Below are 27948 nucleotides of genomic sequence, written 5' to 3'. Positions count from 1 at the left end.
ATGGTAAACGAGACCACTGTGACTGAATTTGTTCTTAAGGGCTTTTCAGACATGCCTGCGATGAGGCTCATTAGCATACTGTTTTTCCTTTTCATATATCTGTTTGCCCTCCTGGGGAACACCTCCATCATTGCAGCTGTGATCAGAGACAGCCACCTTCACACACCCATGTACTTCTTCCTGAAACACCTGTCTTTCTTGGATATGTGCTACACCTCAGTCACCGTCCCTAAGGCATTGGCCAATGCGCTGACAGGTTCTGAGACCATTTCCTTTGGGGAATGTGTGGCTCAGCTCTTTCTGTTTGTGACAATGTGTGCTTCCGAATGCTTTTTGCTCACATCCATGGCCTACGACCGCTGCCTGGCCATCTACAGGCCTCTTCTCTACAGAGTCCTCATGAGCAAGACACTGTGCCAGGAGCTGGTCCTTGCAGCCTGGCTGGGTGGAGCTCTCTATGCTGTCTTCCACACGATCAACACCTTCTCCCTGCTGTTCTGTGGGCCCAACGTCATTGACCACTTCTTCTGTGACAGCCCTCCTATAATGCGTCTCTCCTGCAGCGACTCCCACACCCATGAGCGCGTTGGGTTTGTGGTGGGAGGCTGTGTCATCCTGGGGGCCTTCGCCCTCACTATGATCTCCTATGCGCTCATCCTGGCCACCATATCTCAGCTACGCTCTGCTGGAGGTCGTCGAAAGGCCTTGTCCACCTGCTCCTCTCACCTGGCCACTGTCACTCTGTTTTATGTCACCGGGAGCTTTGCCTACCTGACCCCCACATCCCAGTACTCTTCCACTGAAGGTCGGCTGCTGTCCATGTCTTACTCCATCCTCACGCCCAGCCTAAACCCCCTCATCTACTGTCTGAGAAACACAGACATGCAGACTGCTCTGAAAAAGCTCTTTGCTCTGTCAAGTAAACGCTCTTTCCTGTATTGAGCGTACTCCCCTGCACAGGGCTCACACGTGGCTGTGCTGTGCCGCCTGCCCTTCTGCCAATGCGTCAGACTGTCCATTCATAAGGCAAGAGATTAAGAGGCAAGAGATTTGTCTGTCTCTGCCGTGGAATGTCTTTTGTCCACTGTGGCCATTTTCATGCCTGCCCTCCTTCCAGCTTTATCTGCCACTTAAAGATGAAATGGGGAGTGATCCTCAGTGCCATCTCAGTCAGTTTGCATTTTTATTGTGAACCTGAAAAGGGCTGAGGAGAAAAATCACATTAACTTTTCTGCCCTTCATCCTACCACCTCTGTACAGACAGGAGAAATGTCTCTTTCATGTCTTGCTCACAGAGGGTTGTGTGAAGAGGGCAAAATGGAGTTCAAATCTTGACAGAATTTAGCACTCTCATTATTTTTCCTCTGTGTTTTCTCATAAGAGATTTATAGTATTAGATCTTATTTTTAGATCTTTTATGCATTTTGATCTGATTTTTATCTATAGTATAGATACTAAATCTATATATAGTATATATAGATATATACTATAGATACTATATCTATATATAGCATATATATACAAATACTATCTATAGTATAGAGTAAGATTTCAAATCTTACCATTTATTGAAAGATTGTTTTTTCCCCATTGTGTGGTCTTGACACCCTTGTGCAGTGTGTTTTATTTCAAGCAAGTAAATATACATTTCATATCTGTGACTCAGAAATCACACACGTCATATATACATAAACCCAGCAATTTTCATATATGAGGAACCAATGAAGTCCAAGATTTGCCTCACTAAATTTATACCAAATCCCTGCTTTCTTTGGACCACTCTCACCACAACTGTGTGAAAACTAGTTAGACATCTCAGGAGATGTGGGGCATCACTCTCTCTCTTTGGTACTATGAATTGAACTCAGGGACATTCTACCTCTGAGCTATACCCCAGTCCTATTTTATTTTTATTTAGAAACAGGGCTCCACTAAGTTGTGGAGGGCCACACTAAGTTGCTGAGGGTGGCTGCAAACGTGTGATGTTCTTGTTTCAGCTTCCCAAGTACTGAGATTACAAATGTGTGCCATCATGTCTGGCTATGGGACATCTCTTCAAGGCCAACTTTGCTCCAAGGGTTCCCTGACACCTTTCTGAATCAGCTTTAGGCTGGATGTGGCTCATGTTTTAGGACTTTTTCTTTACTTGGTGTCAAATTGAATCATGCATTATAGAGTGCTGGCTTTCCTAGATTCCTGCTCATTTTATCCATCAGGCAAAATGTTTGCATATTTATTTCTATATTGGTATATTTTTCTTGGAGGACTTGGACTAGTAATGCACTTACATGTATTAACAGGATGAATTTCAAAGAGTGGAAATTATTAGCTATCCAAAGAGGTAAAATGAGATTTCTTTATGACGTTCAAAACAGACACAGATCCCTGTATAGACATCAGGAGAGAGCTCAGTGTTGAAGGTTTATTGCCAGGAAGAAGGGAAAGAATGGTGCTGGGAGATGATGATGTTTTCTTTCATGGTCTGGGAGGCGTTATATTGCTGTAACATTTGCAAAATTCAGTAATAGTGGTAACTTAGCAAGGCTTTAAAAAATTAGATAAATAGATTTCATAAATTATAAGAATTGAATTGAAGATGATAATTGAATTGAGAATCTCATTCTTTGAGGTAAAATACTGAAATAGAAAAAGTACTACTCATTTAAAAAAATAATGTATTTTTGGTCTATTCTCCATATTATTCTTTTGTATTGAACAAAACTAACCAAAGGTTACCAATTTTCAATTTATAGGTTCTCTTTGGGCCTGAGAATATGAATAGTATGTGCACTCATGCTGGATTTTGAAGTGACAATGTGGCTAGCACCCATCCAGTATCTTTAGCTGGCTTTCTGTTTTGACAGCTATATCAGAAATTGTGTTTCTGTACTATGTGAGAGTACTGAGATGCAGGCTCCTGCTTAAAGGGTTAACGAAGCAACTCTGGCTCCTGAGAAGCAGCTTGGAATGACAGGCTGGGAGGCAAGCATACTTCCTAAATCAGTGAGCTAGGGGTTTTACCAAGTTCCCTTGAAGGTCAGGAAGCAGCTCCAGGCCTCTTTGCATGTCCTTCCCAGTCCAGACATCTCAGAAAACTTATTGGTATGATATACAGCATGAAATGTTACGAGCGATCACAGGTGTTCCTTGCTTCTATTTGTAAAACAAAGAGTTGCTTTAAGTTTGAGATTAGTCATTTGGCTTTACTTATACACATCCATTGTTGCTTTAAGATAACCTTGTAATGTCTGAAATAGCTAATTCGTCAGTGTAACCAATAGAAGCTTTCTCTATAAAAGTCTGATTGCTCTCTCAATAAAACATGCAGTACATGAAACTGCATTGCCTGTGTCCTGTGTTCAGCACGGCTCTACCCTTGGGTCTCCAGTGCACTAGACACTGACAGTACTACAACAATTTTTTCTGTGCCCATCCTCCAACTTTCTGGGCCTGAAGTGACATTATGGTTTTAGCACTGATGATAGTGATTTCTTTGCCAGAGCTTCCTGGTATCAGAATTGGTCTATAGGTGTGAGCTCTTAAAAAATAATTACTAAAAGTGGCCTTAAAGGGAAGGGTTTCCTTGTGTATATGTTCCTAATGGTTCTGTGGGCACCATTATGCCGTTTCCTCCATCTTTCCACTAACTGTAGGATAATTCATGTTAACTCTCTTTGATTAAAATTTTATGCCTAGTAGGGCTCCTTTTATACTGAATTCTGCCTGGGTGAGTAGTTACTCTTTTAACTGATGCAAACAACAGACCATTTTAGAGACTTTATATTTTCTGCTTATTTCTAAGCTAAGAATAATTCCATCTCTAAAAAAGTCATATACTAATAATCCATGGTATGCAATGTAAAACAACCTAGAATAACTTGCCTTGTGATGGAAAGGACTTGGAAAATTAAAACTGAATGGTTATCTTGGTAACCAACATGTTGGAACTTGGAAATACAAAGGTCATCAAGGTCATTGGACTGCAAAGAGAAAGAAATGTTCAGGGTTTTCAATGCCTGGCTGGAGTCAGTGCTGTAGGCCCTAAGCAATCTCATAATTGAGGAACTGTCATAAATAAGTTAGATTAATAGCATATCCTGCTTTGCTATGGACTGTTGGGATAGTGACTGAAAAGAAAAGTTACATTGGATTGGGCTGTCATGGGGACATCTTTCAGAGGAAGCAGGAATGGTAGTGTCCTGCACAGAAAGATGTATGGAGCTTCCAGAGACAGTTACTGTGTAGCAGTTAGTGATTTCCCTACATCCACTGAGCAGTCTCACCAGTTTTATTTTTTTACTTTATTTTTTATTTTATTAGTGCACTATAGTCTCACATCATAATGTGGATCATGTTGACAATGTGGATCATGTGGACCATATATTCACACAATATTTGGCGCCCTCCCCTTCCCCCACTTCCCTTTTTCTTCCTTTTCAATACTGGGTGTTCAGGTTAACAATGTTATATTCACATGTATACATATGTTTTCTCTAATATGCTCAAGCTAGGGAGTATTAGGGATACCAGATGTACTCCAGATAATGGAGGGGAAACCTCAGCAAAGCCAGAAAGAAAGGGTAGGGGAGAAGAAGGCTGAAGTTAATTAATGGAAAAGCTATCAGTTTTCTTTTAATAAATATTTAGTCTATAAAGACTCAAAAGCCTCAAGCTTTCCCATTGTTTGACATTTGTAACATGTTGCATTTTCGGGTAAATAAAAACCTTCCAAGACAAGCAGAAAGTAAAAGAATTCATGACTACCCAGCTGGCAATAGAGAAAATACTTAAAGAAATAAAATTCAAAGAAGAAAAAAGAAATAAAAACTAGAACTAGAGAAGGAGCAAATTATGGCCAGGCATAATGCCCCATACTTATAATCCCAGCATTTGGGAAGCTGAGATAAGAGGATCATGGTTTGAGGACAGCCTTAGCTACTCAGCCAAGCCCTTTGCAACTCAGTGAGACTCAGTGAGACCCTGTTTCAAAATAAAGAATAAAAAAATAGAACTGGAGGTGTAGTTCAGAGGTAGAATAATTGGGTTCCATCCCCAGTACCACAAAAACAATAAATAAAGGAGAAAATTCTAACAGAGAAACAAATAAGCAGAGGAGAAATAGCACTATATGAAACAGAAAATATAACTCAAAATGACAGAAAACAGGACTTCCGGGAACATGGTGACCGAGAAAAGCGGGGCTTAAGAGCCCCGCTAACAACCAGTCTCCATTACCACAAAATTAGTGCCTTTCATAGCCAGAAAACACCATCACCAGAGAAACAAAAAAATCACCAGGCTCCAGAGAGAAAGCAGACTGAGAACAGAGCTCAGAGCCACAGAGGAGATACACTGGCCTCACACCCAAGGCTGCGGCAGAAGCGCCATACTGCCGGCGGCAGCGGCGACTTCACCGGATGGCTACAGCAAGCTGAGGTGAGCCGCTGCTGAACAGCCAGGCGGGATTTCTCGCCGCAGGTAAAATCTAAAGCTCCCAGTGGCTGAGCTCAGCACACGCCACAGGGATTCAGAGTGGAAATCAAAACCAAGAAGAAATATGCCAGCCTCATGGCCGAGGGCGTAGCAGCGGCGCCATATTGCCACCGGCGGCAGCAGCAGAGAATTCACCGAATCCAGTACAGCTACATCTGCGTACTCAAGAACAGTGAGTCAAATTGCGGGTCACAGGGGAGAAATCCCAGTACTGTACTCCCTGGGACTTGACCCAGTGGGGGAGGGGCAGTGGCAGAGATATCACACCATAGGAGAATGTGCAACCTGGCACCCCCCACAGTCTAAAGCAGCCTCTATCAACTCTCTGGGTCGGAGACTCTGTGATACAACCCAGTAAAGGAGTAGTGGGGTCTGAGATACTACTGACTCGAGATCCAGAACACCTTAAGTGAAGTCATAGTGACCCAAGGGAAGAACCCAGAGAAGGCACAAACTTCCAAAATCATGGGAAAGAGGAATAATACTGGAGCAATGAATGCCCACAACCCCACAACATCAGAACCCGATAAAACAGAAAATCAGAGATTTCTAGAAGATCAAATCAGGAAAATAACTGTAGAAATAATAGAGGTGCTTCGAAAAGAACTCAGAGAGAGCCAAAAAGAGATAAAGGACGCAATTAATGAAGTAAAGGCCTCAATTCAAAGCACAAACAACCGATTAGAACACATAGAGAACAGAATCTCGCTCTTAGAAGATGATCATTCAAAAAATGAACGCATAGTTTCTAATCTAGGAAAAAATATCCGAGAGCAGGAATCTGATATTGAAGAAATGAGGGCCCATTTTAAGAGAGCTAACCTAAGAATAATTGGAATAGAGGAGGGAAAAGAAAGTGAAACCAAAGGGATCAACAATCTCTTCAAGGAAGTAATAGCAGAAAATTTTCCAAACATAGAGCAAGAGGTTGATACACAGATCCAGGAAACTTATAGAACTCCCTTTAGACAGGATCAGAGAAGAGGATACCCACGCCACATAATTGTCAAAATGACCAATGTGGAAGCCAAGCAGAGAATCTTAAAGGCAACAAAAGCAAAGGGCCAAGTGACATTCAGAGGCAAGCCAATTAGAATAAATCCAGACTTCCCAAACCAAGTCATGAGAGCCAGAAGGGCTTGGAGTAACATATTCCAAACTCTGAAAGAAAACAACTTCCAGCCAAAAATTTCCTACCCAGCAAAACTTTCTATCAAATTAGATGGAGAAATAAGAAGCTTCCATGACAAACAGAAACTGAAGGAATTTTTGTCTTCAAAACCAGCACTAGAGAAAATACTCAAAGAGATTACCTACAAAGAAGAAATAGTAACACACACCAGAACCAGAGAAACAAGAGTTTCCATCCAACAGTCAACTAAGATTGGTTATCTGTGGAGATTCATTACTTATGTTAGTCTTTTACCTATCTCTAAATGGTATTGTTTGCCTTTATTGTTAATTTTTAGGATTTCTAGTTGGAATATTAATACACCTTCAGATATAGCATTTGGAAATATTTTATCCCATTCTATTAGTAACTGTTAACTCTGTTTACATTGTCTTTGGATATACAATATTTTTTTTATTTTTAGGGAGTTTGTATACTCTTCTGTTGCCTGTGCCATTGAAATCATACCCAAGAAATCACTGCCAATTTCAGTGTTGTGTGGTTTTATGACCCAGATTTTCTCCTAAAAGTTTATAGTCTTAAGATTTATATTTAGGTCTTTTATCTATTTTGAGTTAATATTTGTATATGGGATTAGGTAAGGGTCCAACTTTATTCTTTTCCATGTAATTATATGTTTCAACAATATTTAGTTAAAAGATTATTATTTCCTCCACCAAATGTTCGTGGAAACCTTTTCAAAAATAACTTGACAATATAGGGAAGAATTTAGCTCTAGGCTTTTATTTAACTCCAATGGTTTATATATCTGCCTTTAGAATAGTAGTACACTGTTTCAATTATTGTAGCTTTATTTGGTTTGAAATCAGAAAATATATATCTTCTAGCTTTGTTCTTTTTCAAGATCGTTTTGGGTATCTAGAGTCCATATTCCATATTAGGATAGATTTTTTTTTCTGAAAAATAAATATATAAATATATGATAGTTTCACCTAAAAAAATAGAAAAAATATTCTCTGGTAAGAAAGAAAGTAAAAAGAAATATTGAAATGATATCTTTAAGTCATCAAAAGCTTGGTATCAGACAAATGAAACTGTTATGTGAGATTATCATTTTTAATTTTGGATAAATTGCTATAATACTAGATGTCAACCACTAAGCCAAGCATGGGAGGGAGGGATGGGGAGAGAATGGGGTGGGGATCGGGTCGGGGCTGACTGGGCAATGTGTGCATGTATGTCTACAAAAGTTTGTATCCCACTATGATGTATGAATACAGTGCACCAATAAAAAAATAGAAAACAAAAATGACAGAAAACAAAAATTATCTTTCAATTATAACATTGAATATCAAACATCTGAACTCCCCAATTAAAAGATGTAGACTGGTATATGGATTATAGAATAATTTAACTATATGTTGCTTGTAAGAAATTCACCTTACAGGCAAAGATATTCATAGGCTAAAGATGAAAAAAAATGGAAAAAGATATTCCATGCAACTGGAGACCAAAAACAAGCAGGAGTAACAATTCTCATATTAGACCAAGCCAACTTTAAGCTAAAGTTATCAAAAGAGAAAAAGTGGGTCACTTCTTACTGATCAAAAACAATCTAAGAAGACAATATAATGAGAATAAACATTTATGCCCCAAATGTGGGTGCACTTTTATAAAACAAACTCTTCAGGACATTGACTCAGATCCCAATACAATAAAACTGGGAAATTTCAACACACCTTTTATACTACTAGATCAATCTTCCAGACAAAAGACCAATAAAGACTCTTCTGACCTAAAGAACACTATAAATCAAATAGCCTTAACAGATATATACAGAACATTCCAAACAACAACAGCTGAATACACATTCTTCTCAGCTGCTCATGGAACCTTCTCCATAACAGACAATATTCTGGGCTACAAAGCAAGTACTAGAATATATAATATAAATCTGTGCATCTTTTCAGATCATAATAAAATGAAAGTAAAAATCAACAACAGGAAGACCCAAAGGAATTACATAATACAAGGAGATTAAATGATGCACTTTTGAATGAGGACTAGATCATATAAATAAAAGTAGATCCAGCTATACCACTCCTGGGTATCTTTCCAAAGGGGTTGAATTCAGAGAAATACAGCAACATATGCATACCTATGTTCATAGCAGCACAATTTGTAATAGCCATAATATGGAACCAACCCAGATCTCCATCAACAGATGAATGGATAGCAAAACTTTGGGAAATACACACAATGGAATTCTATTCAGCCATAAAGAAGAACAAAATTATATCATTTGCAAGAAGATGGAAAGCCCTAGAGAACATTATGTTAAGTGAGATCAGCCAAGCACAGAAAGAGAAGGTACATATGTTTCCTCTAATATGCCCAAACTAGGAAACACAGAGGATACCAGTGGGACTCCAGATAATGGAGGGGAAATATCAGCAAAGTTTGAATGGAAAGATAGGAGAGGAGGAAGGCTGATCTTGATTAATGAGGGTCTACATCTGAACATGTGTAAAATTATAAATATGACATGGTTAACCTGGACAACCATTGGTGGGAGGGGGGAAGGGAAAACGGGGCAGGGGGGAGAGGGCACCAAATATAGTTTAAATGTATACTATTTATGTTCAATTAAAAAATTGTTAAAAGAAAGAAAAAAAGTTCCTAGAATTAAACAAAATACAGATACAATATACTCAAATCTATAGAACACTTTGAAGGCAGTTTTAAGAGGACAATTTATAACACCAAGTGCCCACATAAGAAAAACAGAAAGTCACAAAGTAAACAACTTAATGACATACCTCAAGGCCTTCAAAAAACAAGAGTAGATTAGACGGCAGGATAATTAAAATCAGAGCAGAAAACAATGAACTACAGAACAACTGATGTTTTGACAAAGGTGCCAAAAACATACACTGTAGAAAAGATAACCCTTTTAACAAATAGTGATGGGAAAACTGGTCATGCATTTGTAGAAAAATGAAATCAAATCATTACCTCTCATTCTGCACAAGAATCAACTCAAGATGGCTCAAAGACAAGACCTGGAAGATAGACCAGAGACTTTGAAGTTACTAGAGGTTCAACATTGCAACATATAGACACAATATACTTAAATTTTTTTTCAACTAGACTTCCCCCAAAACTCAGGAAATTAAAGAAATAATTAATGGATGGGTTGGCATTAAACTAAAATGTTTATGTTCCTCAAAGGAAACCATTAAAGGTCTTCAGAAAGCCTACAAAATGGGAGATCTTTGCCAGATACTCTTCTGATACAAGACTAATATGTAGAATATACAAAAATGTTAAAGATTTAACACTAAAAAAATTAACAAAACAACTCAATCAAAAGATGATCAATTGAACTAAATAGATACTTTACTAAAGAAGAAATTCAAATGGCCAACAAATGATATTGAAAAAGTATTCAATATCATTAGAAATCAGGAGGATGCAAGTCAAAGTTACACGGAGACTCCCTCCGACCTCAATAAGAATGGCAATCATCAAGAAGTCAAACAACAATAAATGCTGTCGAGGATGTGAGGAAACAGAAACTCTTCTGCACTGTTGGTGGGATTGCAAATGACTATGGAGATCAGTGTGGAGGTTCCTCAGAGAATTGGGAACAGAGCTACTATATGATATAGCTATACTACTCCTGAGCATAGTTCCAAAGAATTGAAATCAGAATATTATATTGATACTTGGATATCCATGTTTAGAGCAGTGCACAATAAACAAATCATGGAATCAACCTAGGTGTCCATTAACAGATGAATGGACTACAAAATTATGGGATATGCACACAATAGAATTTTATCTACTCAGCAATAAAGAAGAAAAAATCAAGTAATTTTCAAGAAAATAGATGGCTCTGGAAAACATTATGTTAAGTAAAATTATCCAGTCACAGAAAGTGAAGGGTCATGTGTTTCTCTCTCATGTGCAGAAGTTAGGGAGTAATGGGGTACAAGAGAAACTTTAGGAAGGAGAAACTCCAGTGGAGCAAGGTTGGTTGGTCTAGGGAAGGGTGGGGAAGAGGGAGAATTTTCAAAGGAAACATTTCTACTGACATTATGTACATATGTGAGAATATAAAGGGTGATTCAATCACGTATATAGAAAGAAGGAGTGGGGGGACTCACCAACTGCTCTGTGTGTGTGTGTGTGTGTGTGTGTGTGTGTGTGTGTATAAGTGTGTGTGTGTGTGACTATCACTACTTATTACATTATGATGAGAGACTATAAGACGATAATACAACAACAAAGGTATAAAAAGTATTGTGTTTTCAACTTTACTTTTCACTAATACTTTCTTCCTATTTTTTTCCCTTTTCTTTGAGATTAATTAGCTTCCTATGCTTTTTTCTTCTAAGCCATGTTCCCCAGCTCTATTTTTATTCTTTATTTTGAAACAAGACCCCCCCCAAGTTGTGAAGGGCCTCATTAAGTAGCGAGGTTAGCCACGAACCTGTGATCCTCCCACTTCAGCCTCCCAAGTAATGATATTACAAATGTGCACCACCAGGCCCGGCTACTTCTATGGTCTTCTAAATTAACGATTAAATTATATTTGTGTCCTAGGTTTTATCTTTAGAAAAAATTTAATTGAGAAATAATAATTGCTTATAATCCCAGCATTTGGGAGGCTGAAACAGGAGGATCACAGTTAACAGACAGCCTGAGCTACTTAGTGAGGCCCTTTGCAACTCAGTGAGACTCTTTTAAATAATGAATAAAAAAATAGGGCTAGAGGTGTAGCTTGGAGGTCGCCACTGGGTTCCATCCCCAGTACCATAAAAAAAAGAAAAGAAATAATAGTTGTATAGATTCAAGGTGTAAAAGCAATAGTTTGACATGTATATATAGTGTAACTATTAGTAAAATAAGATTAATTAACACATCCATCATCACCTATAGCTATTATTTGTGTGTGCATAGAAGTGAGAACAATTTTAAATCGGAATGCAATAATGTTAACTATAGTCACCAGGTCTATGTTAGGTCTCCAGAATTTATTCATGTTGTAACTGAAAGTTTGTTAACATTCCCCATTTCTCTCTCATCCCAGGTTCTGGAAACCTGGATTTCTTCTTCTAGTTATTTGACTTTTTAAGATTCCACACATAAAAACTTAGGTTTATTATATACTAGTCATCTTTCTGTGCCTGGTACATATCTATGCATATTATTCTTTATCTACTTCTCCATCAGTAGGCACTTGGGTTTTTCTGATAAATTCAACCTAGAGAGTGGGGAATATTAACACTTTTTTCAATTTTGTGGTAACATGTTATATACAATTGTTTTCCATTTTGATTATGAAAACACTATTTTCAACTCAAACTAACAAAGGCTCTTCACAGGAACCACAAGACTCTCTTAAGCATCCTTACCATAGCACGCTTAATTTCCTTGTTCCTCAGACTAAAGATGACAGGGTTGAGGAAGGGGGACACCATGGAGTAAAACATGGCTGTGAGAAGGTTCTGGAGTGTGGGCACTTGAGAAATGGGGTTGAAGCAATCAAACAGGGAGGAAATGACAAATAGGATAACAACCGCGATCTGGGGGGAGCAAGTGGACAGGGCCTTATTTCGGGCCTCTGAGGAACACATCTGGAGCACAGTGGAGAAGATGTTAACATAGGAGACGAGCAGGATAACAAAGCAGAGTAAAACAAGGCCGGCACTCACAGCCAGGGCCACCACCTCTGAGGACCGTGTGGCCTGAGCCGCGATGCTCAGGACCTGAGGCACGTCACAGAAGTACTGGTGGATCACGTTGGACTCTGTGAAAGGGAGTCTAAATATGGTCCCTGTGTGGATGGCAGCGTAGACCAACCCACTGGCCCACGAGCCCCCTGCTGCCTGCACACACAGCCGCGGGGTCACTGTGAGCCCATAGTGAAGAGGGTGGCAGATGGCAGCATAGCGGTCACAGGACATGACCACGAGGAAAAAGAACTCTGTGGACCCAAAGAAGATAAAGAGGAAAGTCTGAGAGGCACATGCTGGGAGAGAAATCCATCTCCTCCCTGTCAGAGAGTCAATGACCGATCTGGGGACAGTAACAGAAATGTAACCAAAATCTATGAGGGATAAATTGCCTATAAAGAAATACATGGGAGAATGAAGTCGAGGATCTGTCACAATGACCGCAATGGTTAGAAGGTTCCCTGTCACAGCTCCCACATAAACCATGAAGAAGAGCAGACCCTGCAAGATCTGGAGCTCCCGGGAGCTTGAGATCCCCTCAAGGAGGAATTCTGTGATGATGGTGAAGTTGCCCATGCCGCCAAAGTGCTGTGGCCGTCTGCAGTCAATTGATGGATGACGATAAGATGATGCCACAGACCAAATAGAAGAAGATCAATCCTGCTTCACACAAAAAAAAATGAAATGAGGGCTTTATTACACATCCAGGAATAAGACATCCTAATGTCCTCTATCCCAAGAACAAGCACCCAAAAAACACAGGCCCGGTGAGAAAGGTGTGCAGGGGAACAAGTTGATCCTCATCTCTGTGTTTTGTGTGTGATCTTTGCTGTAATGTAGGACCCCAATTATTATAAGGCTAATTAGCAAGAGAAAAGCATATAAACTGTATTAATTTTACATGTATGGGGGATCTTCATAAAAGAATGCAGTCTGAAGAAATGATAAGAAAAAAATGCTTTTCTACATTTTTAGATAAATCATTTATGAAGGAATGGCAGGAGAAATGGATCTCTGGTCTAGATAATAATTTTATGAATGTCACCAAAAGATTTATGGGTGGTGGTGGTGGTGGTGGTAACAATTTGTGGAAGATAATAAGTATACTTAGACTTATTTTCAAATTGCTAAAGAAGTAGGTCTCAAATGTTTCACACCCCCAAATGGTAACAAGGAGATGGATTTATTAATTAGCCTTATCTAAACATTCCACTTTGGAAACATATCAAAGCAGAAAATCTCATCTCATAAATATATCCAGTTCTTACTTGTCAACAAACAAAATTACCAAAAAGAAAAAAAAATTCTAGAAAAAAATTCCCATGAGTTCCATGACTGAAAAAAATCTAACCCATGATGGTATATTAATTGAAACACAAAGAGAAACACTAACATAAAATTTTTATAAATCAATTAACAAAATAATATTATCTCCTAGAGAAAGTCAAAAGGAAATAAAACAGAATGACATTAGTTTTTCATTAATCCTGGACATCAGAAATCAATCAACCTTTATATTCATATATTTGAAGAAGACTAAACCTGTACAGAAAATCTACATATGCATTTAAAGAGAAATTAATAAATAGGATCAAATAAATGCATATTTACACATGCAAAGATTCAGAAACATAAGATCTTCCTCAGACTATTATTTGAATATAAAATTAGACACTGACATCTTTTTTTTGAAAATACCTATGTAGGTACAAATATACATTTTTTGTTGTTGTTAGTACTGGGATTCCTGGAAACCCTTCTACCTCTGGGCTACACTCCCAGACCCATTTTTATATTTTTATTAGGAAACAGGGTCTCTTAAGCCAGTGAGGCTGGCTTCGAACCTGAGTGATCCTCCTTTCTCCTCCTCCCAAGTGCGGGGATTACAATCGTGCGCCACCACACCCGGCACAAGTATACTTTTAAAATGTGAATATATTAATTAGCTTGATCATTGCAAAATTTCACAATGTGTATATGTATATGTATATAATCAAGTTGTGCACCTTGAAAACAATTTCAAATCGTCAACTATACCTGAATGAAGCTGGAAAAAAACAAATGTGGAATCCTCAGTGATCAAGATATTGAAAATTGGAGGGCATTTTAGATGCTAAAGATGCTTGGACCAAGCTCAGCCTCTCACTGGGATCATTTGTTCTGCAGACACAAGGTTCGTGACTCCCATACACTATTTGATTCTATATTGAGAAGTAAGTACTGGGGTATCATGTCCCCGAAGGGCTGACATTAAATGAACACAAGTTCCCGAATGCTGAGTCTTTCTAAGGCAGAAAGTAATATGATGTTCTAGGGAGACTAGCACATAATTTTTATTAATTTTGTTTATTAATTAGTGGGTTTCCAAACTGACAAAATGGGGTTCTGTTCAACTGCTAATATGCCTTTTAGCCACCAGGATGCCGGCTTGGCCCTTGGGAATCAGAAAAAGAAAACGATTTCCACTTTGAGAGAATCCCTTTGTCTGTCATATGTGATGAAACTATGTCCCAGGGTGCAAGCGTCCATGGCCTGGTGCCCTCCAGGGCAATGCCGGTTCTAGTTCTTGTTCCATCTGTCTCTAATAGATTCCTTTTTCTTCATGACTCACAAAGTTTGAATGGCTCGAGGATGGCACACGACTTTGCACCAGAGCACAGGATGTGGCTTGTTTTGTGTGGCTTTTCACCAAGCTAAGCAATGGGGGTTGTAGGAGCCCAACCCCCAGGGCAGGTGGCAGGGGCCTGGGCGCCAGTCTCCTCCCTCATCCTCCATTCTTAGCCATCCCCTGCCCTGACTACTTTACCATTCTGTCCAGCCTTTGCAAAAGAGCAAGTAAATGCACAGCACACAATGTAGAGGATTTCCTCACACACTACTCATGATCTTCAAGGATTGCAGGTGTGAGGCCAACTTCAGCAACTTAGGGAGACTTTGTTTCAATAAATGAATGAATGAATGGTCAGAGATGTAGCTCAGAGGTAGAATGACTCTGGGTTCAATCTCCAACACATCAAAGGAAAAAAAAAAAAAAAGAAGCACATGTTGGGCCCAGGTAGGCATACACAAGGCAAGACCATCTCCACATGTCTTTTTTATCTTTAGCTCAAAATCTCCCAAAATATATTTGATCATTTTGATAATGCAGACCAGGCTCCTTGTGTTTCAAGACACATGTATGAATTACACAATATGGTACTGGCTTTTCTAATCAGGAACTCAGTGCTGAGGAAATGGATAAAATAAAGTATCTTGAAATCAAATAAATGCATATATATATATATATATATATATATATATATATATATATTTTTTTTTTTTTTTTTTTTGCAGGTTTGGGGATGGAACCCAGGGGCATTCAACCTTCGCGCTACACTCCCTGCCCTATTTTTTATTCTCTATTTTGAAACAGGGTCTCACTCAGTTGCGGAGGACCTCACTAATTAGCTGAGGCTGTCCGAGAACAACGATCCTCTGGTCTCAGCTTCCTGAATGCTGGGATAACAAGCGTGCGCCACCATGCCTGGCTCTAAATGCATATATTTCTATTTGGACTTTGTTTTCCCAAACTATTGATATCCTATTATTTTAAACCCTCAGAGAAGAAGAGAAATAAGCACATAAAGCATTTGAAATAAAATTAGGTCCATCAATCTTCAATTTATTGGTTACATTTACACTGTTGTGTAAAATATTTTTTCTAATTCTACCTGGGCATTACATTTTTTAATAGTTATACTATACAGAATCTAAGAGAATCTCTAGGAAAGCCTGTATCAGCCCTTTGTGTCTGAAAATTCCACTCATTCTCTAGGTACCAGGAACCCAGAATGAATGTGATATCAGTCAATGGTGGCTCTGGAAAATGTTTCCATAACGATTTTAATGAATGGATCTGAGCTTTTGATCATGATTTAATCTGAGACCAAATAAATTATCCTGCATCATTATTTTATTTCAGTTGGTCTTTAGAGCATAGTTGTGAGCCCTTTCCTTTTCCCACACATCCTCATCCATAAAAGATGTGATCTGATTCAAGACAAAAAATTTCCATTTTCCTTTTGGCTGCATATAACCAGTTTCCTCGCTGTACATCCTCATCCACATACTTTATTGTTTTTGTAAAAAGTATCTGTCTGAATCTTCCCTAAAAAGCATCATCTGCTAGGCACAAATTATGGTTTTTCCTTTTTTTTTTTTTTGGTGGTGGTGCTGTGTATTGAACCCAGGGGTATTCTACCTATGAGCTACAAGTCCATTACTATTTTTATTTTTCATTTGGTAAGAAGTCTTACTAAGTAGCTGAGAGCCTAAATTGTTGAGACTGGCTTCAAACTCATGATCTTTCTGTCTTAGCCTTCTAAGTACTGGGATTACAGTAGCACTCCACCATAACCAGCTACAAATTTCAATATTTAATGAATTGTCAAAATCCTAGCTGGTACTTTTCTAAGCTTACTTGCTTTCACAGCTTTTGCTAAAATTGCTTTTTCCTAAAATAACTATTTTAAATTTCAATTTATTTACCTATGCTTGTTTTGAAGCATTGAAAATCATAAACAATATGTTTAGATTCTATCTTTTCAATACTAAGATTAGTTTGCACAGTAAGATCTAGTCTCAACACTACTTTATTTTCATCAAAGAAAAATTTAGAATTTAGGAATTATATTAACATAACCATAATTTATATTATATATATTATTAAAATGCTAGCATTTCCATTTTTGTTTGTAATTGATAAGTATGGTAATTTATTTATCATTACAAAAGCAATTATGATTTTCTGCCTTTTATGTGAATAGTAATGATAATTTGCTTACACTGATGTTTATATAATTTTCCAGTATTTTAGTGAAATATTTCATGCGAATTGCTTTCTCTGATAATGCTTTGAATTATATGTGATTTCTTATTTTAGCCTTGTTTTTCTTGTTTTCACAAGTTTGAGGCCAGCCTCTGCCCTCTGCAACTTTGTGAGACCCCAGGGCCTCCAGCATGGTAGGGCAAGCACTCCACCACCACCCAGTTATAACCTCACAGTCCCAGCCCAGGATGGTAAATTGTTCTTTTGCTTGTGTGTGTGTGAGGGGGGGGATCAGGAGCATCATATTTCTGAGCAACATCTCAAGCCCTTTTTATTTTTATTTTTTTTTGTTTTGGAAAAGGATCTTATTGGCATGCTGAGTCTTGCTAATTTGCTGAGTCTGGTCTCAAACCTGGAATCCTCCTGTTTTGTCCTCTCAAGTCCTGGAATTACAGGTGTGCATCACCATGCCCGGCTGTCAGGATAAATATCTTGTACTCTATTAAGATATATGACTACAATGCACCAATAAAAAATTTTAAAAAATAATTAGCATTATCATTTTAATGACTCATTAAATCTACTTATTATAAAAAATAAATAAAATCCTGAATATCTCAACATTTTTTTTCTATTTTGAAGATTATTTTTGCTTAGGATGGTCTAATTTCTATGAAATGCCACTATAACTTTCTTCTGCTTGTAGATTTGTTACCCCTTAAATCCAGCTCAAGAAATATTTAAATCATGAGAACTGCTGCTTAATTTCAAGAGATTTTTAAAAATTATGTTTTTATCTTTTGACCTTGGCCATATGGGAAATGCAGATCTTCAGAGAGCATTTTAAAAACTAATAACCAAAACAAACAAACAAATAAATAAAAAATGAAGAACCAATTACCTAAAATAACCATTAGAATCTGAAATAATCTACCCCGTAAACACACATACATCATATGGAGCTGAATTAAGTATACTTAAGAGCTGGGTGTGGTGGTACACGTTTGTAATCCCCGCACTTGGGAGGCTGAGACAGGAGGATCGCACAGGTTCGAAGCCAGCCTCAGCTGGCTTAAGAGACCCTGTTTCCAAATAAAATATAAAATAGGTTTGGGAGTGTAACCCGGAGTTAGAAGGCCCCTGGGTTCCATCCCAGTATCACACACAAAAAAGAAATATTTAAGTATACTTAAGATTTTGTAGCCTATCTCAAGCATTTCTATAATTTATTTATTAGTAATGTTAAGAGAAATATATAAATTGACACATATAAAATTACCTGAGAAATGAGGCAATGCATCTAACTTCATTAATAGAAATATAGCTATTGAAAAATATAGAGGCTTGACAAAATCCTTGATTCTCCTTTTTTCTTCAGTAAGATGCATAATGTCATGTTTAAGTGAGATTTTTTTTTTTTTTTTTTTTTGGTGGTACTGGGGTTCCTGGAAGCCCTTCTTCCTCCGGGCTACACTCCCAGACCTATTTTATATTTTTGAAACAGGGTCTCTTACGCCAGCGCGGCTGGCTTCGAACCTGCGCGATCCTCCTGTCTCCGCCTCCCAAGCGCGGGGATTACAAGCGTGCGCCACCACGCCCGGCTTTCAGTGAGATTTACCCTTACGGAGCATGCACACAGGTCTGAACGCAGTGATTCTTTTAAAAGGTTGGCCACACTTCTGATGACCTCTGTGGACCCGATGCTCTCAACCTCCAAGGGGACAACCTCCTCCAGCTTCTAATTAGGGATTCTTTGGCCAAACTACTGAAATTAATTAAATTCTAAAAGAGTTTAAAAATAGTTTATGCATGTGACTATATAATGTCATGTACTTATATAATTGTATCACTAAGAATGGGAAGATTAAAAAAATCTCTGAGTTCAAAGAAGTTCAGTTTATCCAAAATTCTATGGGCTCCCCAGTCTTGATTTCTGTTATCTCCATTAAAAGAAAACAGAAACCCATAGAAAATTGACTGATGCCAAGGCTGAGGCAAGATAAATATGAGACAAACCTAGGGCCTCTTGTGATGCTGGATGTAGGAAATATAAGTCATATAAGAAAAGAAAAGAAACAATAAGGCAAGGAGTGTCTGAAAAGGAAATTGTCCATGGGAAAGAGTTCTCTGTGGCCAACATGAGAACTTGAGCAGCAACCAGGAATTGAATTACAACCCACTGAATAAAATAAGTGTTCAGGAGTTGATAATTACATGAATAAAGAACTGAGCAAGTGAATAAGTAGAGAACCACAAAAATCTTTCTTATTGAGGGATTTCAACGAGTAAATGTAGAAATAATGGGGGAACATCTCACACCAATTGCAATAAATAATATACACCAGTGGGTACAAAAAAAAATAATGAGCAGCCGGCTGTGGTGATGCACACCTGTAATTCCAGCACTTGGGAAGCTGAGACAGGAGGATTTCAGGCTCAAAGCCAGCCTCAGCAACTTAGTGAGACTTTGTTTTATTTTTATTTATTTTTATTTTTGGTGGTACTGGGGGTGGAACCCAGGGGCTTTCTACCTCCGAGCTATACTCCCAGCCCTGTTTTATATTTTATTACTGGGGTTCCAGGAAGCCCTTCTACCTCCGGGCTACACTCCCAGATCTATTTTTACATTTTTATTTGGAAACAGGGTCTCCTAAGCCAGCATGCACAGCTGGCTTCAAACCTATGCGATCCTCCTGTCTCTGCCTCCCAAGCGTGGGGATTACAAGTGTGCGCCACCACGCCCGGCCTTTATATTTTATTTTGAAACAGGGTCTCACTAAGTTGCTGAAAGCCTCACTAAGTAGCTGAGGCTGGCTTCGAATCTGTGCGATCCTCCTGTCTCAGCCTCCCAAGCGCGGGGATTACAAGCGTGCGCCACCACGCCCGGCTCATGAGACTTTGTTTTAAAATAAATAAATAGATCCAGATGTGATGGCTCATGCCTGTAATCTCAGTACTTGGGAGGCTAAGACATGAGGATCACAGTTTCAAGGCTAGCCTCAGAAACTTAGCAAGGCCCTCTGTGTATAAACAAACAAACACACAAACAAACAAACAAATAAATAAATAGACTAGAGCTGGAGGTGTAGCTTGGAGATAGAACACCCCGGGGGTCAAATTTTAGCACCAAAAAAAAAAAAAAAGAGAAAAAATTGAAAGTTCAAGACAAAACAGAGCATTCAAATAGCTTTATATTTAGTAATTAGAAAAGAAAAAATAGTAAACTTTCACTGGCAATTATCATCTCCATTAAGCCAACAAGGTTGAAATCACTCTTACTAAATCACACTGGTATTAGGGACCTTCAAGTGACACATGAGAAGAGCACATTGTCTCTACAGAGTCCTTCCAGGAACGCACACTCTCAATTTAATCATGAGGAAACATCAGGCACACTTGGACTGAGAAACACTGGACAGACTGATGGGCACTCTTCCAAAAGTGTCCGTGCAATACCAGAAAAACCCCAAACAGCCATGGACCAGAGTTGATGTAGGGCACACAGAAAACTCACCTGAGATCCTAATTGGGATCTTGCTTCAAAGTCAATCACTAAGCCAATCATGAGAAGGAGGGAGAGGGGAGGGAATGGGGTGGGAAGTGAGGAAGGGCTAAATGAGTGATGTGGGCATATATGCTTCTACCATCTTGTACCCTATTAAGATGTATTACTACAATGCAACAATAAATACAAAAGTAATGTCAGAAGAAGAGTAAAATAAAATCTAAATAGCCTGTAGTTCAATTGATAACCACTGTAGCAGGTCAATATCTTAGTTCAGGGCATTGTTCCATGGCTGTATCAGTCATCAGCTTAAAGGAAAACACGGGAAGGCAATATCTAATTACCTATTTCTTATGAAATTGTGCTGCAAGTCTAAAGGTATCAACTATCAGGAAATCTTGATAAGCTGATCTTAAAATAAGCCAAATGAAATAACCATGGTTATTTAAAACAGCTTTGAAGAAAACTAGTAATCAGTGAAGAATAATGTTGCTGTTTGAATATGAACAGACGGTTTATTATTAAGTACAATATAGCATAAGACAGGAATGAAGAAGCATTATAAATAAGCAGAAGAATCATGGCTGACATCCAGAATAGTGCTACATCATTCTGGCTTTATGAAAGAGGATAACTTAAGTCTGTACTTTAAACAATGTGTGTGAAGTTTCAGCTACATTCAATGCTAAATATAAAAGAAATATTCAGTGTGAGAAAATAATAAAATATTTATGAATTTCTTGCAAGAAGGGTTTCTGTAAAACACAAGCATGTATCAATGATAATTTAAAATGGACTAGTTTACAAATGATTGACTATTAATTTAATACAAATTAATAACTAATAAATTAATAATGCAGTTATTACATTTATATACCATATTACATCATATAATTTATTACATTATTAATAAGTAAATATAAAATTAAGTTTTACATTATTTAAAAGATACATGTAGCTGGGAATGGTGGTGCATGCTTGTAATCCCAGCATTTGGGAGGCTGATTCCGAAGGATTGTGGTTCACAGACAGCCTCAGCTACTTAGCGAGGCCCTTCACAACTCAGTGATACCCTTTTTCAAAATAAAGAATAAAAAATAGGGCAGGAGGTGTAGCTCAGAGGTCGAATACCCCTGGGTTCCATCCCCCAGACTCACAAAATAAATAAATAAATAAATAAATAAATAAATAAATAAACCAACTAACTAACTAACTAACTAACTAACTAAAAAATAGGGCTGGGGTGGGGGTGTAGCTTGCAGGTAGAACACCCGTGGGTTCTATCCCCAGTACCTCAAAAAAAAAAAAAAAGATACATGTAAAATATAACCAACACATTTATTTACTTATTTATTTGTTTATTTTTGTGATACTAGGGATGGAACCCAGGGTCCTTCTTCCTCTGGGTTTTATATTTTATTTGGAAACAGGGTCTCACTAAGTTGCTGAGAGCCTCACTAAGTTGCTGAGGATGGCTTTGAACCTATGATCCTCCTGTCTTAGCCTCCCAAGCACTGGGATTACAAGCATGCTCCATCATGCCCAGTTCCAACACATATATCTTGCAATATTCTGAACTGAAAAAGATCCATAAATAAATAAGAAAAATAATACTAGACAAAAATCCATTACTTATATGTCAAAAGCAAAAATAGACACAAATTTATTAATATGCAATTCATAGTACTTGAAATCAAAATAGCCAACAAGTATTTAAATATTTTAACCCTTGTTGTTAGTATTTGATATATTATTCCCAATAAGTTAATGAAAGTCTAATATCACTAAATATTAACAACAATTTATGAAATGTAAAATCTTTCATAGTCTTCTGGTGGGAGTATAAACAAGCTGCAAATTTCTCTATATATAAAATTTTATTCATTTTGTATCTAACAACACAGTTTTTCATGTTTATGGCAAATAATTTTAACAATATAAAAGTGCACACTTTTGCATAAAAATTGTATTAAAGCTTAACCTAATATGAAGAATGAAAATTTATACCAACTTCTGATATTGTAAAATTTTACAGAAATCATTATTCGGGTTACAGAAAAATATCTTGAAAATATCAATTTATTCTTTATTTTTGACTGGCAATGCATTTATTGGAGAATAAATTTACTTTATCTTTCCCTAAGCCATTATAATTAATTGCCATGTTCTACAATTTGGAGTTCTTTTAAAGCTTGCATTAAATTGATTAGCTATGGGTGCCTATTATTGGGTCAGTAGTCAGAGTTAGGAGGAAGAGAATGATAATCCCTCTAGAGGCTGTGCTATTTTTCCACAGGGGAGGTGGGAATACATAAGCCATAGAATATGTCTCAACCAAAGCATAATATATACGGGAGGAGTTTGACTGACTGATGTGCTAGAGCATTTTGCTTTTTTCTTGTTGAAACTTGTTATTGGTGATGAAGCCACAGGAACTGAAAAGGCAAGAGAAGTGTCTACTAAATTCTAGACTTTTAAAAAGGTAACTGGATATTTATAAAGATAATATGGTATGAAAATGTGCATACTTAAGGAACTGGTTAAAATGGAGCATTAAATTTTGAATTAAATTTTTAAAAACTCAGTCCAATAAAATATGCCCATATAGGTGCATATCCACCATATCTATATTAAATTATTGCAATATCTAAATAATGTTTCTGACTTTGGGACCTGAATTTTTGTTCCTCACAAAACTGGATCCATGAGACTAACAGGCAGTAAGATGTCACCCAGTGACTGGAGATTAAGCTTTAGAAGGACTTTGTGAATACTCTAGTATATTAGGTATCAACCCATAAGTCAAAAGGAAATGGCATATAACTTCCTCTTTAGCAATAAAGCTTTAAGGAAAGTAGCTCTGCTTTTAAAGAAAATGTAAATGTATTTTTTCCTTGATTTTATTATACTAAATGCATTATAAGTTTTGCTTTCTCTTAACATCTAAAATCAGTAATACTTTTGTTTAGTTAACTACTTCTTTTTCTATATATACTAGAAAATTAAGGTGACTTCTAGTGAGAAAAAAGCTGTATATATGAAACATTTATACCAAAGGGTAAGTCATAGAAATACTGAGAAAAGTTGATTTCTGGATCATTATTAATACACTTATCCTAACCATAGACACCTGGTGTGGATTGCCACTCTGTATTTGGCCGTGTATAACCTTGACAATGCTGATTTCTGCATTGTTTATGCACCCATGTGCTTCTATTTACCCCAAGTAGCCACAAAGAACAAATAGACTGCATTCCATGAGGATTTTTTCTGGTTCTGTAATATATAACCAATGAAATCCTTAAGTAAATAAGAAAGTTTATGAAACTCTACCTTCAACATATATTTTTAAATATAACTCTTATTATTCTAACTAGATGGCAAGTACCTATGATTTAATTCTGTTTAGTAGTAGGAGAAGGCTAATATAAATTTCTTTCTCCCACAAACAAATTCTGTTTTTTCTATGTCAAGGCCCTAAGTTTGATTTAACATATTTTAACATGCAAGTAAAAAATTTAAGGAAATTGTGTTATCATTTTTTGAAGGGCATAAGCTGAGAATGAAACTTTAAATAGAATGAAGATGAGGTTATGCTTTGTTTTTAATTTTTTATTTTTGTTACTGGAAATGGAACCCAGGGAAATTCTACCTCTGCACTAAAACACCAGTTCTATTTTATTATAATATTTTTTTGAAGGAGAGTCTTGCAAGGTTGTTGAGGGTCTTGCCAAGTTGCTAAGACTGGACTCAAACCTACAATCCTCTTGTCTCAGCCTTCCAAGTACTAGGATTACAGGTGTGCAGCACCAGGCCTGGCTCAGGTTATGCATTTTAAGGTGAATGTTATTGATTTGGTGTCTCAGAATTCTTATTTTTTTTAAAAAAAAACTAGTCCAATTATTCAGTGTATACATAAAGAAAATGAGTGTTTAATATAGAAATAGATATTCTTTTTTGTGGTACTGGGGATGGAAGCCAGGGGCATTCTACCTCTAAGCTACACCCCCAGCCCTATTCTTTATTTTTATTTTGAAACAGGACATATATTCTAAATAGACTACTTTATTTTGATAGAGCTAGATTATTTATTTTTACTTTATTGGTACATTGTAATTATACATCTTAATGAGGTACAAGATGATAGAGGCATACATGCACACATCCCCTATGTGCTTCCCCAATTCCTCCCCCATTTCCTCCCCCTCTCTCCTTATGTTCTGCTCAGTGATTGACTTTGATATGTTTGTGAAAGCACATCATGTGCATTAGGTCGTTTCCCTCTTCCCCTCATCCATCTCCCTTAGTTAGAGCGCCTTCTTTACTTATCCAAGATTTCTTCTTCTTTTTCTGGAGTTTTTCCTATGACCCATTTTCTCCCTAGTTTTTATATATTAGGAAGAGTATCCGATTTTTTACTATTTGTGACTAACTAATCTCACTTAGCATAATGTTCTCCAATTCCATCCATTTTCCTGAAAATGGCATAATTTTGTTCTTCTTTATGACTGAGTATAGTTCTATTGTAAACATATCCCATGAAAACTACATTTTAATTTCCTAATGTTGCTATTTTATTTTCAAGTGTTACTATATAAATTGTGGACAAAATGAAATTGAATAACTATGTAGACTCTTGGACATTAGAGGATTTGAGAATGACATGGTAGCTAATTTTGAATATTTCATTCACTCACTAAAATTATTTTTCATGATAGAAAAGTGGTATCAAAGCTGTCTGTGACTGTTATAGCCATTTTCATCCCTATGCTTTATGATTTTAAGAGATCAACAATAAGAATTTGATGTTCATTTAAGCTTGGTAGAAAGAGTAGTAACATATTCATCTTGTTTTAGTAGTAACATATGCTAAGTAGTTTCAGTGATTCTTATCCAAATCTTGCACGGTAACAAAAATGGTTATAGAAGATTACTTTATTCCATTTGTGAAAATAGATTATTATAAATAATTTTATTATTTATGCTTTTTTCTGAGCAAAGAAGCCATTAATAGCTTCCATCAGGCAAAAAAAAAAAAAAAAAGAAGAGGAATCATAGAAAGTGACTTTTACATTTTATTTTTCAGGTATGTTTCTCTCTGAATTTTCAATCAAGTATGTGTGATATTTTAAAAAAGAAATCAATTTTCAGAGGACAGAAAAAATCCATAGAATTGACATGTAGACCTTCAGTTAATTCAGCTGTGAAGAGTTCTAAGTATTGTGTTCATGTGAGCTATTAATATACACACAAATAAAAATTAGAAAATTAAATGAGAAAAATAAAGACAATATGTTATAGTATATATAATTTCAATACCTATATGTCATTAAATTTAGTAGATGTGCACATTTTATTAGAAAATAAAATTGGATACAGGAATATGTTTTTTTCTTGTATAGGTGACATTCAGACAATATCAAAGAGGTCCATTTATTTATATTTTCAGGTGGAATGGAACTTCATTACGTTAAGCTCTGTGAAAATACCATGTTAATGTTTATGCTTAAATAATTGTGATCTGTGATCTGAAGTTACAGAAGCATTCTTAATCTGATCCCTTCACAATGGAAGCATTTGTTCAGAGCAGATGGAACACTACTCATTCCTTAGCTGTTGTTTATCCACCTTTTTGTGCATTTGTTAATTTCTAATGCTTATTGAAGTGCATATAAAAAGAAACAAAGCACAATGTTGGTGCTGTACATTGGAGGTATCAACACTGAAACAGTTCTTAAAATGAACACACTAAAATAACACAAAGATGAAGAAAACCAGTGAGAGAAAGGCAAGTTCATCTTCCCTGGGATGTAAAGTACCCCAAGGAGCTGAAGGGTCAAAAGTGACTCTTTAGTAATCCATCATGGTGGCACTCACCTGTAATTTTAGTATTTGAAAGACTGAGATAGTGAGATTGCAGGTTTCAAGCCAGCCTCAGAAACTCTAGTAAGACCCTGTTTCAAAATAAAAATTAAAAAGACTTGGGGTGTAGCTTGAAGGTAGAAAGCCTCCAGGGTTCAATCCCTAGTAAAACACACACACACACACACACACACACACACACACACACACACACACTCTTTTTTCTTTAGGTACTCAGATTTCTTCCTGTCAAAGAACTAGGGTGAATATTGTTAGAAATAACTTACATATGTCTTTTATATTAATTCAAATAACTGGATTCTCTCATTGAAATAGGTCTGTTATAATTCATCATCAACCACGTACCAGCTATATTGCAAGAAATTTTCTTCACTAGAATCTTTGGTTTGTCCCTCACCGGTTGGTTTTGTTCCCTCCAGAAAGACTCTTTTAGAGAGCCATGGCTACGGACAATCTTACCTCAGTGACTCAGTTTATCCTCATAGGGCTCTCTGACCTCCCCAAGGTGCGCTACCCTCTCTTTGTGGTCTTTGCCATCATCTACCAGGTCACCTTGGTGGGAAATGGGGCCATTCTCTTGGCTATTGGGACTGAAAAAAAGTTGCATACTCCCATGTATTATTTTTTGGCAAATTTGTCCCTCTTAGACATATTCTGTGCATCAACCACTGTTCCTAAGATGCTGGACACTCTCCTGACCGAGGAGCACCGCATTTCTTTTGTGGGGTGTGCTTTGCAGCTGTATTTCCTAGTGGCTCTGATGGGGACAGAGGTCTTCCTGCTTGCTGTCATGGCTTATGACCGGTACGTGGCTATATGCTTCCCACTTCGTTACACCCTCATCATAACCAGGATTCGCTGTGTGCAGCTGGTATCTGGAACCTGGGCAGCTGGGTTTCTCAATTCTCTCATCCATACCATGTCCACCTTCAGCCTGTCCTTCTGCAAGTCAAATCTGGTTAACCAGTACTACTGTGATATCCCACAAATTGTGGCCCTGTCTTGTTCATCCACATACATGGCAGAAATGCTTGCTCTAGTGATAGGAGGCATCTTTGGGACAGGTGCCTTCCTGACCACCTTGATCTCTTATGTCTCCATCATTTCCACCATCCTGAAGATCCAATCGGCAGAAGGGAAACGCAAAGCCTTCTCCACCTGCGCCTCCCACCTCCTTGTGGTCTGCCTTTTCTATGGCACAGCCATCTTCACCTACATGAGACGTTCCTCCAGTCAAAGCTCCCTCGCCAGAGACAGACTCATCTCTATGCTCTATGGAGTTATCACCCCAATGTTAAACCCACTCATCTACAGCCTGAGAAACACAGAGGTCAAAGGAGCACTCACAAGGGTGCTGTGTGGTAGAACACGTTCACAGCAGGAATGA

At 37.4% G+C, this 27948-nt stretch overlaps 1 protein-coding gene across 1 annotated transcript; it reads left to right on the top strand.

Annotated features, from left to right (window-relative positions):
- LOC308265025 (uncharacterized protein) lies at nucleotides 1–27948 on the top strand (the record flags this gene model as incomplete). Its single annotated transcript, XM_080698655.1, has 3 exons — nucleotides 1–935; nucleotides 12483–12729; nucleotides 26995–27948. 3 exons carry the CDS (start codon nucleotides 1–3, stop codon nucleotides 27946–27948), a joined length of 2136 nt encoding a protein of 711 aa, XP_080554781.1.

This window comes from Muscardinus avellanarius (assembly GCF_963383645.1).
Source record: "Muscardinus avellanarius genome assembly, chromosome: 7".
Lineage (NCBI taxonomy): Eukaryota > Metazoa > Chordata > Mammalia > Rodentia > Gliridae > Muscardinus > Muscardinus avellanarius.
This window is presented reverse-complemented; position numbering and strand designations above follow the sequence as displayed.